The sequence below is a fragment of the Ambystoma mexicanum genome, chromosome 2p (genome assembly GCF_040938575.1).
Source record: "Ambystoma mexicanum isolate Mex_15411 chromosome 2p, UKY_AmexF1_1, whole genome shotgun sequence".
Classification (NCBI taxonomy): Eukaryota; Metazoa; Chordata; class Amphibia; order Caudata; family Ambystomatidae; genus Ambystoma; species Ambystoma mexicanum.
Window position 1 is genome coordinate 932,702,161 of NC_090923.1, and position 17,476 is coordinate 932,719,636.

Consider the following 17,476-nt stretch of genomic DNA (forward strand, 5'->3'; position numbering starts at 1 on the left):
CTTCGTGGTAGGTGCTTTCTGGTTCCAAGAAATTACTCTGTTCTATTCTGAGACAATGGTTTGTAAACATATACAATATATTCGTATTTATATTAACATTCGGCCCAATACATTAACCGCAGAACACAGACAGGAATGAGTCCAAAAAGTCCAGTGCTGTATCAAGAGGCGAAATGTGTCAGTGCCTGAAAGGCTGTGTGTGAAGAAAGAGCATTTTAAAATCCAGGTCCCACCAAAACCCTCTTTAGTGTTTGAGGTATCACCTCTTTAGAAACCGAGTGAGCCCCAATGAGCCCTCATAACATGTATTAATTCGACCAGTTCCTGCTCAAGTCAAAGACAAGAGACAGCCCTGATACCTTGGAACAACTTCAATTAAGTCTGGTTCAAACTTTCACAGGTGTAGTCTCTTTGATATCCCAGAGTCTATCACACTATCAAGCGTATCACCCCCATCTCCCTTCGCCTTCATAAAAACGACCTGAAGCCCTTACACATGTGGCACAACACAGGTAGACTTTAAACATTTAACATGGCAATGTCCAGATGTTAATGTTAATGTTAAAGGTCATTTGTACCGCGCACTATCACCACCGGAGTGGTCCTCTGGCGCTCTGGGGAAAGGGAGGGTGAGTTAGTGGGAATAAGCTGGAAAAGTGCAAGAGAGCAGTGATGTGCTGTTTGCAGCCTCAGCCCGGTGGGTCCGTTGGCTGGTCCTGCGGTGTTTGCAGCCGGTAGTCGTTGTGTACTGTTGTGTGAGTCTATGTGTGTTTTTTGTTTTGTTGTTGCGATGCAGTGCAGTTTGTGCGGTTTGTTGTGCTGTAGGTTTGTGGTTGTGTTTGGTTTGGAGTTTGAGAGGTGTATGCAGAGGGGGAAATTGTTAGTGGATTGGTTAGTTGGCATTTCTTTCTAGAAGTGATGCGCTGGGTTTGCGTAATCTCCCCAGATGGTGTGTGGTGGCATTTCTGCGCCTCTATCCTGATCTGGGCTTGTCCGGTATTCACAGTCCCTTTCACATCTGGCCTCCCCTTCCATCAACTTCCTTCATAATCTTACCTGCCTTCCTTTTCCACTCGTACGGCCAGTGTACCTGCTAAATTCCTTAACTCAGTTTGAGTGTGGTTATTGCTAACATATAGAAAACTCTATAACAGTGTGGTACCTGGTAGCAATTATGGGCGATAGAGGAGGTTGGCTGGAATTGGTTGGGTTGTTGATTCTGTCTTAATGGCTGTTGCTTGTGTTCTATTTGACTTGGCGTTACCTGTCTAGTTGTGGTGGGAGTTTCTTAGTCGGTTCTGGGTGTTGTCAGTGTTGTCTTCAGTTTAGTCATTCTTTTCTTTGCTGTTGTTTCGGTTTTCAGTTTGAGTCTGTGGTGTTGAAGAGCCAGGTTTTTAGTAATTTCCTGAATTTTAGGTGGTCTTTGGTGTTTCTTATTTCTTTTGGGATGTTGTTCCAGGTTTTTGCAGATAAGTGGTAGATAAGGTATGGTTTCAGTTCCAGGTGGATTTCGTTGCTTGATCTGAGGAGTCTCGTTGGCTTGTAGATTGTTATTTTATTTTTGTAGGAATTCTGCTCCTTGTCCGCTGATTTTGAAGGTGATGCAATGTTTTTCTGGGAGCCAGTGTAGTATTTTTAGGGCAGGAGAGATGTGGTCTCTTCTGGATAGTTTGAGGAGTAGTTTGGCTGCTGTATTTTGTATCCGTTGTAGTTTCTTCAGGAGGTATTCTGGTATTCCGAGTTAGAGGCTGTTTGCATAGTCCATTCTTGACACAATGAGGGCGATGATTGTGAGTGTTTTGTGCGTGAAGGAGAGGAAAGGTAGAATTCTTCTTGCCGTGTGGATGAGGAAAAAGCATTTCTTGACTGTTGCATTTATTTGTGGTTCTAAGGTTAGGGTGTTGTCCATCAGGACTCCCCGATTTTTTTACTACCTTAGATGGTGATAGTGCAGTTCCCATTTCCGTTGGCCACAGGATGGCGGTTTCGTTCTCTTGGTCTTTGGATATGATCATGATTTCTGTCTTTCCTGGGTTGATTTTCAGATTGTTGGCATTCATCCAGTTGAAGACTTCTTTTAGACACTCGATTAGGGTTGAGTGATCGATTTGGTAGATGATTTGAGTGTCATCTGCGTAGTTGTAACCTGTAATGTTGTATTTTTTGAAGATTGTCATAACTGGAGTCTGGTAGATGTTGAAGTACAGTGGTGATAGTGAGGATCCTTCTGGCACTCCACAGTCGTTAACTCGTGGGGTGGATTTGAAGGGTGTCATCCATACGGTTTCTGTTCTTGTCATGACCCTTGACCCAAAACCCCACTGGCATGCCCACATTCCAGATAGGGCCAGGACTTGGGGTTCAATTGGGGCCTCAGGGGCCTTAAACCATCTTCATGGACTCTCCTCGAGTCAGTCCTGGCGCCTTTGGTGCCAGGCTCATGTTCAGGATGGGAAACCTCCTTGAAGGGACTACTTTTTCTTTGGAGGCCTGCAGCCAACATGGAGGTACCCACACAGTCTAGTTCCTAGAACCAGACTGTGCGGTACAGTGTTTTAGGGTGTGGTAGCCCGGACTACTTTACTTGGACTACTTTACTAGAGGGCTATATAAACCACACCCAAGTTGCAGAACGTGCTTCGTGTTATTCTGCAGCCAGCAGCGTGACGCTCATCATGTCCAGTGACCTGATACCGGCGATCCTTGAACAACGGACCTGCAGAGGAGACAAAGAACATCATTATTAGTCTCTACTTAGCTGCGAATTCCATCCTGCCTCTGCCCGTCGATTGTCTATCCTTCTGCTGCTCGCAGTCATCCATCCAGTCATCAGCATCTTTGGGACACCACAAACGCACCGGAATGAAGCAACCTGGAGGGAGAGAGAGAGAGAGAAAGACAACGTTAAAACAAGTTACTCACGGCGCTAGCCACAGTCGTCATGAGAACCTCAATTGGTTGGGCAGTTCTAGGCCGGCATCGTTCCAGAACTCTTCGCACGCCAGAAAAGACCATCGCGACCTGAAAAGGAAGAAAGAATACAGGTTAGCAACTAAAAGACAAAACAGCGCCGCACTTCGCGCATTACCTACCAAATCGTTTTACGCTCTTGCGTCCTCTATTCTGGCTGGAGCCTGATCCAAACTGCGCATTCACCGAACTTCCGTGCACCTAAGGGGGAATAAAGAAAAAACATTAATCACAAGAAAGGAAGGCAAGGACATATAAAGACTGCTGCATTCAGACTTACCTCCCTTAAAAGACACTTGAATGGGCTTGCACCAGTGAAGTTAACTTGGTCGCTCAAGCCCGCAGAAGACTACGCACCCCTGCATAGAAGGCAGGTCGCAGAGCACGCCAGACATCACAACAAGGTGAGGAGAGGGCCATCGGGTAGAACCCAGAGGCAGGTGGGAGGAGACTGAATCTGATCCTAAATCCAGTCCTCCTGTGCTTTCAGGCCCGACTTCCATCAAAGGCACCATCCAGGATCGGGAAGGGTCCAGGGCGAATCCAGCAACCAGGGCTGAGTGGCGTCCCCGTGGATACCAGGTGAGCGTAACAGTTCTGTCTGCTAGGAATGATTTAGTCCAGAGTAATGCTGTGTCTGTTATGCCTATGTCTTGTAGTCTTTTGGTTAGGGTGTCATGGCTAACGGTGTCGAAGGCTGTGGAGAGGTCGAGCAGAATAAGGGCTGAGGTTGTGTTTGAGTCTGCATTGGTTTTTAGGTCATCCCAGATGGATAGTAGTGCTGTTTCTGTTCCTCTTGCGAGTCTGAAACCGACTTGAGCTTGGTCTAGAAGGTGGTGTTTTTCTATGTGTTCTGGGGTTAGTGTGTACACGAGGGTTTATAGGAGTTTTGCTGGTTAGGAAATGTTTGAAATCAGCCTGTAGTTGGAGAGGTCTTCTACGTCACCACTTGTGTTTTTTAAAAGTGGTATGATATATGCTGATTTGAAGGTCCAGATGCGGAGGGGCTGTTACCCGTGAACCCAATGCTAAGGTTTTTGAATGAATGAATAGTGGGGTAAGTCCATTAAGGGATTTGTGGGGCTGGCATTACTGTTGGCTGGACACCAGATCTCAATGACACGGCTAAGAGGCCCACAACCATATCACGAGATATGGGTAAAGGATTTGGCATTGTGTTGTGACCTTAGGTTGGCACACTTTGAAACAATTGCTGCTGCCTCAAGGCCCAGGGATAGCTGGTCATATTATGACTATTTCATGATGAATTATCCCTCTGATGAAGTATGAGCAACCAGTGACATAACACCCTACTCCTGCTACATTGACACTGGATGCAAGGTTTAAAAAATGTCCTAGGACATGGCTTGATGATCACACTGTGAGGCAGCCTCAGATCAAGTGGATGGGAGGATGTTTGTCAATCCATTTTTAGCCGGAGCTAGTGGGACGCCATTAATAGTATGGCAATGCTGTTTGTAATTTCTTCTGTGCCCTCATCTTATGTACCTAATAGAGTTGCATGTGTGGTCTTGCATCTTTTAAGCTTCCTTCAAGATAACTATTTTAGTGTTATTAGACATCAATGAGAAGATGTTTTAAAAAGAGGCTTACCATAAGTTACCATACAATGACACCACTATTTTTTGGCAGGCGGTTAACACTGCACAGTATGCTAGATTCCTGGGAGTCCTTGGAGGACTTCCTCGCACTTCAACTCAATCTTTTCTGTTTTAATATGCGATGATTTGCTCAGCAAAGTGGTTAGCATGCTCCCTTTGGGTTCGATGGCTTGGACAGAGAACGAAGCCAAGTAGCCATGTTTCCTGGTGCATATCACATCTTCATTGCCACATATTGTGAACCCACACCTTATTGTTCACTGTTTAATCTAAGGCAGGAATGTTGCAAGTGGGAATCTTTCTCAGCCTCACCAGGCATCGCTAGATGGTATGGAAACAAATGACTTGAACAAGCTTGATTCACGACTGTACCGCATACCCAGGATTAAAAACACTGCGTCAAACGCCCTACTCAATACTGGGGCCTGATGTATTGAGAGCTTCTCAGAAGCCTGGGATACTGCTGATGAAGCGATCGGAGACTCTTCTAATTGCAAAATCATTAGGTAAATAAGTGGGTTCTTCGGGACATGCGCTGACCCAAAGCATTTGCTAACTGATAATAGCCTGGTTCCCTCTTCCTCAGTCGTCCCAGTAGGACTTGCGCCCCCTTCAGAAAAGAGCATGGATTTCAACCTGTGGACCATGCCATGGGAAATGATCGAAATCTTCCACTAGGAGCAAAGCCCCGCTCAAAAATCGTGCAGCCCTTTCCAGCATACAAAAGTACAAACTGATAGGCACACCCTAGTGCCGTAAACTCGCCGTGTACAGGGACAGATGACTGCTGTAACAAGCATTGGCAGAGCCAAAAGTTTTGGCTTTTGTGTGAGCATAGGGAAGGCATTTGTCAGGCACTGCCATAAAGGTATTAACCTGGCCATAAGATGTTTACCGATTTCAAAGGGTGTGAGTACTAGGGCATATGAAATCAGGGCCTGGCAAATGCTTATCTAATACCTATGCACAAGTCAAAACTGCTGGCTTTCCCAAAGCTTGTCTTTAACAGAACTTCAGTGCAAGCACACGCATGCTGCTTATAAATCAAGTGGCTGAAAGCACCCCTGTTTAAGAGGTATTTATTACACCAGTAGCTCATTTATAGCTGCAGTTAAGCCATTACGACTGCTTTAAAATAACACTGGCAGGCACTTACAGTACAAGGTTTAATCTTGCTGCTTGATAGATCAAGCACAAAGAGATCCAAGGAGGATGTGTTTTGGGCAGGTAGTGGGGGGAAAATGACTATAAAGAGTAGCATGGCCATACCATTCAATGGGTGGGTAAATAACCAAAGAACACACACAAGATGTGTGTCCCTCCTCACACCCATCTCCCTCATAGACTTACTCTAACAAAATAGTTTTGGCTTATAGGTGGCACTTTAGTCAAAACTAAAAATGTCAAGCCTTTCCATTTTGTTTCCAAGTTTTTGATAGAAGCATTGTGTATGGAGATATGTTCCTTAATGAACAACCTAGACCATCAGCAGAGTTACAGAGATAGTATAATTCATTACAACCTCCAGTCACACATCGTAACAGCTGGCTCCATTATTTCTCCAGTGGGTGTACTATGCCCCTGAGTGGAGGTGATCTACCCACTGGTGAATGCAACATGTCCACAATCCATGAAGATGACCATAGGAAGCCCCTGCACCATACACTTTCACCTGTCCCGGCTGAACTGCTGCACCCTTGGTTGAGGGTGCAGTTGTCGGCTATCACAGCTTGCAGGAAATCCCCTTCACAGGAAGTTGAGCTTCATGAGACATGTGGAGGATGATTCTTGAATATTGAGAGGGTTTAAAAATGATTCCCTCTTTTTCGTAAACCACTGATGTTTAAGACGCGCACTGCCGTGATTTCAAAGCTTAAAGGAGTGCCTTATAATCGAATGCAGAGCTGACGTTTGAATATAATGTCATGGACAGTGTGTTTTCTTCAAGCCAGGACTTCATCTAGAAGGGAAGGTGATGTGCTAGCAGGTGCTGAGATCAGACCTTGGCAAAACAGAAAGGTGATGGCTGGAAGGTTTTGAATTAATCATAACCACGGGCAAAGCTCTGGGCAACCCTCCAGACCATCGTTTTTCAGCCTGCCAAGCCAGGCGAAGAAAGATGGTCTGGAGGGTTGCCCAGAGCAATGCCAGAGGTTAAGATTTATTCTAAACCTTCCAGCCATCACCTCTTTGTTTTTGCTATGTCACCCCGAGTGGGACGGGTATGCCCAGACGTGGGTCCCGTGCCTGCTGGGCCTAGAGACCCAAGCTACTCCTCACTGATGAGGCCCAAAAAGACTGAAACATGTTTGGGGATGCTTGTGGTCTCGTGCAGAAGGGATGTGACCTAGCAGTTTGGGCTGGACTTCCCCTTTTGGGGTGGGGCCAAGCCTGATTTGCATATGGTCTTTCCCCTTCTGTAATGGCTTGGCAGGTGAAGAACGATGGTCTGGAGGGTTGCCCCGAGCAATGCCAGTGGTTAAGATTCAGTCTAAACCTTCCAGCCATCACCTCTTTGTTTTTGCTTTGTCACCCCGAGTGGGACGGGTATGCCCAGACGTGGGTCCCGTGCCTGCTGGGCCTAGAGACCCAAGCTACTCCTCACTGATGAGGCCCAAAAAGACTGAAACATGTTTGGGGATGCTTGTGGTCTCGTGCAGAAGGGATGTGACCTAGCAGTTCGTGCTGGACTGCCCCTTTTGGGGTGGGCCTAAGCCTGATTTGCATATGGTCTTTCCCCTTCTGTAATGGCTTGGCAGGTGAAGAAAGATGGTCTGGAGGGTTGCCCAGAGCAATGCCAGAGGGTAAGATTTATTCTAAACCTTCCAGCCATCACCTCTTTGTTTTTACTGAGATCAGACCTGACATTTCACATTAGTCAGGAAGCTAGTTTGCCTGCAGATCTAACATCTCCTGTAGACAAGCTCTCCGTGCTCTTGCTCCCAAAAGGACTTTGGAGTATATTGGGACAGAACCATGTTCTGTATTGTATGCCACTAAAATCAAGGGGAAAGCAGCTTTGAAACAATACCTTCATCTCAAGGGAGATTATGTCCTGAATTAAACTTATTAGCTAGAGGCCATTCTTCCCAAGGAGAGGCAGTGACAGCAGCCCCGATAAGAAATGCATCCTAGACAGACAGCTGTGAGGAGGCCAAATGGGAGGGACTGGGGGGGCTTTAGCCCCGGGTCTTTTGGTTGTAACCCCTGATAGAATCTCAGGTGCTACAACCAAAAGGCTAGCTAGCCCTGAGTCTCGCAGTCCCGACATTAGTGTAGTCCCTTATCTTTTCGAGACCTAGCAACACCCCTTTGGGAGTCTCTGTAAGCATTATTGATAGATTTGGATGTGAGGACTTCCATGCACGTGGGTAAAGTATCCTCCAAGCTTCTCTTTAGATAGCCTGGCTCTTTATAGTCCCACCTCTTCTCTGTGGATAGCTTTGGGGAGCCCACTCCAGAAGCTTGGATTCCCTACTGGAGAAGGACAAGTTATTTACTGGTACAGTTCCCTAGCAGGGGTATTCTCCCCACATTATTTTCTATTCATGTACTCCAGAATAGGCACAACCACACTCTCGTAGTAGCATAATACACTATTAGCACAATTACCCCATTCTGTGAACGTACCACACAGGCAGCACAGTGACACCATGTTTTAACATTCACAGAAAAGGTACAGCGGCATAATTTCTTAACATCCCGAAATGAAATTATATTTTATTTATATTGCGCTCATGCACAAGTGTTTCAGAGCACGACCAGGCAAAAGGGAGGGGAACAAGGTAGAAACACCACAAAAAAAAGAAAACAGCACTCTTACTAGGCCCGGTGACATTAAGAAAGCGCAAGTGCATTGAAAAGGGAAAAGGGGGAAAGTGCATGGAAGCAAGTACAACAACCATCGTCTCCTGTCAACCTCACTATCATGGCCAAATTGCTGACACCTTTCCTTGACCTTCCCCACTGCTACCACATCTGCACCATACGATCAACGTCGCACACATTCAGCACCACTGCCTACTGTTATGAGAGAATCTTCTAGCAGGTGAAACTGTAGTTTACCTTTCTGTTGTCGTAGCCCCGCAGCCAGGAGAAATACATCATTCTATCAACGTTCTGCAATGCCAACACAACTACACCATTCCTTAAACAGTGTTATGTATAGTTCTCTCCATTTCTAACAGCTTTCCCACTGTTGGTATTCCTGGACCATTCCTACAACTCCTCTACAAGCAGCACTGCTAGACATTGTCTTACAGTTCGCCTACAGCCAATGCTCCTAAAGCATTCCCAGCATCCTCTTCACAGCTGGTGCTAGCAGGCCTGACCCGCTGTCATCCACCTGCCGTCTTCTCCTATAGCTATCAGCACTCCGTCACCCTTCCCTACAGCTCCCACACAGCTTGCACTCCCATAGAATTCCCTACAGCTCCCCAGAGGTGCTTTTACGGTTATATGTGATCTTACCAACCACAATTACAGAGTGGTAAATTCAATCACGGACAAAACACCGGAAAACACCAATTCTTTTTTATTTGGGGTGGATCCCCAACACGCCCCCTATTTTTTCAACCCTTTTAAAGCCACCCCAACCACATCCAGACCCATTTTAACCTCTTACTCTACTACTATTTGTATATTTATTCAATCTTTTCTGTGTTTTTCCGTGTTTTTGTCCGCTCTGTTATGTACCACTCTGTTTTGTTTGCAATAAAATGACTGGATACTACTTTTACATTCTCTCCCCCCCCCCATGCCTGATGTGGCTCCTGTGTCCCTCTGATCAGTTTTCTACTTGTGCTCCCAGAATGTCTATTCATTCACATGTTCAGTACTTGTGGCCTAATGCTGAGACTTGTCTTCTCCAAAGGTGGCCGCAACCCTGAACAACCTGGCTGTGCTGTATGGGAAGAGAGGACGGTACAAAGAGGCCGAGCCGCTGTGCAAGCGAGCGCTGGAGATCCGCGAGAAGGTAGGGTGATTCGACAGGGGCGATCAATAGGAATTCTCCTGACTGACTGCTAGTCTACTCTCAAACCCGGGACAGAGAGTGAAATTCATGGGGGGAGTAGGAGGATGTGGATGGTTGGAATCACAATTGCAAGTCATCCGAGTTTTTCAGGCAGGAGATTTAAACTGAGATGTGATCGAATAGCGAGGCTGAGGTGTGGTTTGATATCTGAAGTGGAGACATGATATAGTGCAGATGGTCTCAGTTCTTAATTTCAGATTTTATTCTGCCACTAAATGTACACGAAGGTAGACCCTATGCAGTTCCATGAGCAAGTGTTCGCCTGAAAGGCCGGCTGCTAGTCACAGATAGGGATGACCACTAGATCTGCAAAGGAAATAAGCACCAGCATGTCATATATACCAAAGAGAGAGTGCAAATTCAGTCATTTCCACAAAGGACAGTTTGTAATCCACAGTCCAAGAGCAGATGAAAACACAATCGAAGTTACACATTCAAGATTAAAAGACAGCACAAAGGATGTGAGTGTGAGGGCCAGGAAGTAACAATAGAATGTCCAAATTGGAAGAGTAGAAACAATCCGAACCAGGAAGACAACCAGAATCTAAACGCCAAGTCAAAGGGAGATCCTGAACTGAAGTCAGAAAACAAAGAGTCATTACCACTCAACAGCCATAATGAAATCTAAATATATTTAACTGGAACCCTTTTGGGGCAATGACTAGTTTGGGGCAGCAAGGAGATTCCATTTCTCTTGGGCATAGGAAGTGCTAAGAAGGCTGGGAGATGTAGCTTAATTTTTCCTTGTCCCATGTGCAAAAAATAAACTCAGGACAGCTAGATTTAGATGTTCCATGTGCTGTGCTTTGTCACCAGCGTATCTGTGTGATTTGGCCGTGGCATAATTGTTTGTGGCAAAATTGACCGTCGTCAATTTCACGGCGAAACCAATTTTGCTGCGGCCAAAATCCACAAATCCACACCCCCCTCAACCCCAATACATCCCCACCCCAACTTACCTTTTGCACATCCGCTTTCTTTCTGACCCTGCAGTGTCAGACCCGTCTCTCTTACATGGGTCGTATCCGACGCTGCAGGGTCCGCTTTACTCTTTTTATTTTTCGTTCTTTTTTTTTATCCCCCACCTCAAATCCTTCGGAAGCGGGGGACACCCCTGCTGCCCCCAAAGGCCATCAATGCCGAACATGGGGAGCGGGTGACACCCCTGCAAAGCCTGCTCCCCATGTTCGGTAGTGATTACCCAATGTGATCAATTTTAATCGATCGAATTGTACTGGTCGAATTTGGCCAGATGTACCATTCGATCAATTAAAATCAATCAAATTGGGTAATACCGTCACCAACACCACCTGCTCATGGACAATCCATGTTGTGGGCAGCTTCTGCTATCAGCATATTAGGGGCCAAGAAAATGGAGGATATGCATGCATCTGCCATCTGGAGGTTCCCAGAAAAGAAGGGCCACGTAGATTTGCAACTCCATTCCAAGTGTAGAGCATCACTGGCCCCCATAAAGGCTGCAGGTGAGAAGACCAGAGTCTGCCTGCAAGCAGTACAGGACCTGACTGTACTCTCCCAAAGGCCTCCTCAAAGTATGTTATATTATGTTATGTTATTGGATCTTCCATTTAATTTTTTATTTTAATGGACATTTGTATGGCGCCTATACACAGTGGGCCTCATTACGACCCTCGCGCTAATGGGTTAACGGCGCTGCAAAAGGCTGCGGCGCCGTTAACCTATTAGCGCCTAATTACGGGGTCCCTTTGCGGGACACGACCTTAACGGCTGGTTTTACCAGCCGTTAAAGTAGGGACCCTCAAAGGGACCTTGGTGCTAAGTACGGTGCCGCAATTTGCGGCACCGTACTTAGCGCATTCCCATTGAGCCCTATGGGGCAAAAATGGGAATGGGGAAGGGCCATGGTGGCATGGGGAATTACCGCCCCGCCAACCTTGGAATGGGGTGGTAATTCCCCATTCCGCCATGACGGAGTCGGCAAGTTACCGGCATGGACCATGGTGCTATTAGCACCATGGTCCAACGCCTGGGTCGTAATGAGGCCCAGTGTTTCCAGGTGCCACAAAACAAAATATTGGGGGTGGGGGGGCAACATTAATGGTCGTACTGGGCCTTGTGACATTCTTACCATGCAAGGGAAAGACAAAGAAGTGCAGGGGAGGGTGGAAGTAGGGGGAAAAGGCTTGCAGGGCGGGTGGGAGGAGGTGAAGTGCATGAGTGAGAGCCCAGGGGATAAGCAAGTGCAAGGAGAGCCACAAAAGCAGGTGCCGGGGGAAGTGGGAGAGGGAGGACAAGTGCGGTGCCGGGTGGACCAGACTCGGGCTGGTCAGGGAAGGGACCCCGAAGGCAAGTGCTGTTAGCGATGCTGGGGGAGACTGGTCAGGGAGGGCCAGGCTACATGCTACAGATCTCCTAGATTCTGCTGATCCTCTACAGTACCATTTGGTACAACTACCAGGCTGTTGCCTGCTCCTAAAATGGCTACCTATTATCAAACAAAGGCCGGCGTCGTGCTGCTAGGCAACGAGGCCCGCTTTTGAATTTTGCATTTCTGCCGGCAGGCGGAAGCCGGGCCGTGTTCGTGAAGGCCACTGGAGACAAGGCCCTGTGTTCGCCTGTTCGCGCTCAGGAGCGCGTTGCCGTGCAGATACCCCCCTTACTGCTGCACACAAAAGGTAGGACACCCACTCCTGTTAAACCTTCATCTTGACTCGCCAACTCACACCCTGGCTCAAACTCTGCCATTGAGCCACGAAATAAGCCCACAAAAAGTACTCTGTCAATTCTGTGCCGTGCTTAGTCAGCCCTGTACCGTATTGCTGCCATGCGGTGTCCAAAAAGTATTTTCTGCGCAATTTATACTGTGCCCACTAGCCCCGTACTGTACTGTACTGTTTCCCTGTGGTGCCTAAAAAGTATTTTTGCCCAATGTGTACTGTGCCCACCATCCCCGTACTGTACTGCTGCCCTGTGGTGCCTAAAAGGTATTTTCTGCCCAACCTATGCCGCGCACGCCCCCACCAATGCATCCTTCTACGATATCCCGGCCACCACACATGCCCACTCACCAGTACACTCAGCACACCATTCTCTCACTGCACCCCCTCACTGCAATTATAATCACACTAGACACACTCTTGCATTCGAATCTAACCACCCCAATGACGCCCAACACGCATCTTTCCACCTTCTCTCCACACATGCTCGCTAGGCCAGCCATCACTGCTCACATCTGCAACTTCTCTGCCCCTCCAGTAGAAATCTCAAACTAAGCTCTTGCACTCCCACCTCACACTCACCCTCCCTTAACACCACAGCCAAACCCACTCTTGGCAGGCTTGCGCCACCACGCCGGACTCCTCCCCAGAGCCTCCTCACACAACCCACCTGTACTCTCTCACCTCCTACTACCAAACTTAGCCGCCCCACCAAAAGTAGGCATGTCCTGTCCTTCGTAAATGTGGTGTGTTTGGGGTTCCCTGCACCTGGGAAGAGAACAAGAAGGTCGATAGTGTGAGGTGGACAGGAATAGAAATGAAGTGTCTCATTGTCAGAAATTCTGCAAATTGAACCGGTTCACTCGACTTCAATGGCGGTAAGGGCTTTAGTAAAGATTGAGAAACAATAGTCATGTCTAATGAGCGCAAGTGCATTCTGCTCGCATAGGACCTATTTACCAACAAATGTCACTTGCGCATGTGTGCACATGTGTGTCGATTGTGAATGGTGTTGATGCTCAAAGGACTCGTGTGGATGCGCCCGTGTAGATGGGCACTCACAGGTGTAAGATCCGGCACACATGTGCATCCACAAGGCACTATTGTCAGTGTGGGAAATGCCGCTGCAACAGCGCTTTATGTATGACAGGATCTGCTACTATTGGACACTCCAGGCTAGCATTCACCTGAGCTAGGTAAGACATGGCGCAAGACATACAGGGGTCATTTATCATCATAGGCTTGTCAAAATACATAAACCCGCATACACCGCAATATGAGAACAATTTAAGAGAAAAAGGACTAGTCCGAAGCAGAACAGGAAGTAGATTGGAAACCAAACAGGGGCCCTATCAGAGGCAAGACATTGGAGGCATCAGAACAAATACAGCAGACATGTTACAGCTATACCAAAGGACATGCCTTAGTCAGGTCAGAGCCAAGACACGGGGCCCACCAGAGACAAGACATAAACCAAGTCAGACCTGTGATATTGTCTGTGCTTGAGCCAAGATCGCGGCCACTAGAGAAAATAGGCAGATAGCACAGTAAGGCAAAGACATGGGCCATGTCAGAGCAAAGAAAGGTGAATTATGAGAGCCACTAGATACAGTGCATGGAACAGGCCTCAGTGACATAGACCAAGTAAGAGGCACGTGAGAGGTCACATCACAGGGAAAGCAAGGCCTACCTGATGAAAGTGGCAGGTACCGCGTCCAGGCCAGGCATAGCCAAGACAGGAACCACAACAGATCCAAAGAATAGACAACATCAGAGCAAAGAGAAGGTGTCATAACCAAGACACGGTCCAAGTCAGAGCCACGACGTGGACGCAGTCAGTAAAAAGACAGACCGTGGCAGACCCAAGACTGGGACCATGTTAGAGCTACAACAAATTTCAGAACGATGGTAGGCAACATTAGAGTGAAGACAGGAAACTCCAGGAGAACCATAAGATCAAGACCAGCTCAAGGCCAAGACCATTCGGAACTCTGAGGGAAGACGGGGCCATGTCAGGACCAAGGCCATGATGATCTTTGAATGAAGACAGAGGCCATATTGGGGCCAGGACCATGAGGACATCAGAAGGAAGACAGCTAACATATCATGGCCTAGACCACGAGGGCCTCTGAGAGAAGACAGGGACCATGTCAGGGCCAAGACAATGAGGACCTCTGAGGGAAGATAGGGGCCATATTGGGGACAGGACCATGAGGACACCAGAGGCCAGGAAAAGACAGGGCAGGCAACATCATAGCCAAGACCGGCACCATGACAAGCACCATGTTAGAGAAGAGATAGAGATCCTACCAGAGCCAGGGCAGGCCCTTATTAAAGATGAAACATGGGTCATGTCAGAGCCAGGACAGGTGCCACAACAGAGACCCTATTTTATGCAAGTGACAGAGGCCATATAGTGACTAAGACGTATAGCACACTAGAGCCAAACCTGGAGCCATATGTGTGTCAATAAAAAGAAACGCGTCAGAAGCAAGGTGGGGGCTGTGCCAGATTCAGAACACATCAGTGCCATGTCTAAGATCCCGTCAGTGCCAGTACTGGTGCCATGTCGGAGCAAAGACAGGGAGCATGGCAGAGCAAAGATAGGGGGCATTTCAGAGCAAAGGCTACATCATAGTCAAGAAAAGGACCAACTTAGAAGCACAAGATGGACCCTATCAGAGGAAACTGCTGCGAGCCATCTACTAACTAAGAGAGAGAGCATCCTAAAGCCTTGGCAGATGCCATGTCAGAGTAACCACTGAAACAAAGGTCAGAGCCACAAAAGGCAAACGCAGGTTGGTATATCCGAAAAACCTTTCCCCACTTACTGATTTCCTCTCTTTCGGCATCTCTTAGACTGGTAGAGCTGTAACTGAGTTCATCACATGTTAGGCAGGGGTATACGATGCACCTCAGCAGTGCCTAAGGTGCAGGGAAGGGGCAGTATCCAGATAGGTCCCCCGCTAGGCCTCAGGTCTATGATTGTCTCTGTGTGCCAATACTAGCAGGGGCACTTCACCATATTTTGTATTTACCCCACCGCTGTTAAGTTATCAAGACTGGCTCTGTCGTAGTCCCATTGGACCTTTGGAGGCACCAGCCTCTCTGGATGCCCTATAGGCCAGCCCCCTTCTGGTGACAGGGGTTGGGTCAGAGACAAGACAAAGACTATATTAGTGCCATGTCTGAAATTACATCAGCACCAGTAGTAGTGCTATGTTAGAGGCAACATCAGAGCCACGATAGGACATCAGATCCAAAACAAAGACCACTGAAGAGTAAAGATAGAGACTGAATTGTAGAAATGACAGAGACTATACCATATCCAAGACAACAACAATGTCCAAGTCAAGATGGGGCACACATCATAGAGAAACCTGTGACTATGTCAGAGACAAGGGAGAAGCCAAGACAAAGCCCAAACAGGCACCGTACTAAAACAAACCTATGGTCCATGTCAAAACCAAGACAAGGGCCACTTCAGTGGCAAGGTAGATACCACTTAAAGGGTAAGGAAGTGACTGAGCTAAGGCCAAGAGATTGGTAACATCAATATCAAGACTCAACTATATTAAATCTAAGGCAGGGACTATGGTAGAACTAAGAAAATAACCCTCTCAGAGCCAAGATAGGGGCCACATCAGTGCTAGGACAGCGACTGTGCCATGGTGAAGGCAGCAGCAACATCATGCTCATGAAAGCAACTAGAATCTTAGCCAAGACAAGGATCGCCTGAGAGCAAAGACCCACATGTGATCCATGTAAAAGGATGTACATGAGCCAGGGGGCAGGCACCATCAGCAGGGCCTTGGCTAACACAGGATCAGCATAAAGATCAAGACAGCAACCATATCAGAGACAAAGGGCCAGCACAAGCAACACATCGGAGCAAACATAGGGACCCAATGCAAACCATGCGCAAAGACCACATGAGAACCCATGAAAGCAAAGGTAGACATCACTTCAGAGGTATTCCCTACTTTTATCGATTTACAATTCTGCCGAATTACATTTTCATGCATTTTGTACCACTTTTTTACTGTAAAAGGATAGATGGTTGATTTGGGTCAGGTATATAGAAAGAGGGGCAAGGGGAAGATGAGGGAAGTGCAGTCATTTTCCCCCTGGTTTTTGCAATTAAAAAAATGGCAGAAATAATTCAGGCAAATGTAGTTCGGGAAAAAGAAAATCAAATAAATTGTGTAGATCTACTTCAGAGACACGATATGGAGTATATGAGTGGTTAGAAGGTGCATTTGACAGAACTCTGATGTACTGTCTACCACGAACCATATAGAGTCACTTTGACCTAAACATGAAATGCTACAGTGTGGATTTAAAATTCAAAGTAATGTGAAGTGGAGTGCTCTGTGAGCAACCTGAAGATGTCTCCCTGTCTAGTCCCCAGGGATATGACATCCAGGTGTCCAGGACACGCCCATCACTTTTGGAGCCAGTTCCTGAGGGAGAGAGCAGTGCAGGAGGATCACCTGGATGAGGGGTCCTCAGGGAGTGGAAGTCGGTCACCGACGGGTGAGACGCAGTATCCCTCTTCTTCCAAGACGTTTTCCCCATCCTACTATGTAGGATATTCCAAAACTCTCCTTTCCGACACAAACACTTCTGCACAACACGAAAGACAATGGACTAACACCAGAGCCGTTTACCGGACATGTTCCAATACAAGTGTCAGGCAAACTCAGGCAATTGACCAGAATCACACACACCTGACGGCCCTTTCCCTTCTCAACAGGGATAAAAGGTGGAGCACGATAGCACTCTATGAGCAAGGCAGACCGCACATCATGAGGGCTAACTCAGCAAGGCAGTTCAAGAGGAGATGAAAGACGGTGAATACCGAGAGGGTTACAAGGAGAGTAGTGACCTTACCCTTTTTCCGATCAAGGCCCATGAAACCTCTGCAGACGGAAACATAAATCCGCGAACAATAGCCAACGTGTGTTGCAGCCAATGTCTACGGTACATGACAAACTCCTCCGTTGATAACCAAGCCAGAGAGAGATGCAGGTCTCTTTGGTACCAACCTTGACTCGAAGGAGAAGAAAACTGTGTTGAACAATAAATAGCCAATGGCTAGATTGAACTTTGAAAATCTAAAGAGGGGGAAAACCAGCAACAGAGCAGGC

The 17,476-nt window shown here is 47.3% G+C and overlaps 1 protein-coding gene across 5 annotated transcripts in view; it reads left to right on the forward strand.

Annotated features, from left to right (window-relative positions):
• KLC3 (kinesin light chain 3) overlaps positions 1 to 17,476 on the forward strand; it is a 160,251-nt gene that overhangs the window by 98,862 nt on the left and 43,913 nt on the right. For all 5 annotated transcript variants that reach the window (XM_069644674.1, XM_069644677.1, XM_069644678.1 and 2 more), the window contains exon 7: positions 9,466 to 9,567. In XM_069644674.1, the coding sequence (XP_069500775.1) occupies positions 9,466 to 9,567 (102 nt within the window). The remainder of the gene's footprint in view (positions 1 to 9,465; positions 9,568 to 17,476) is intronic.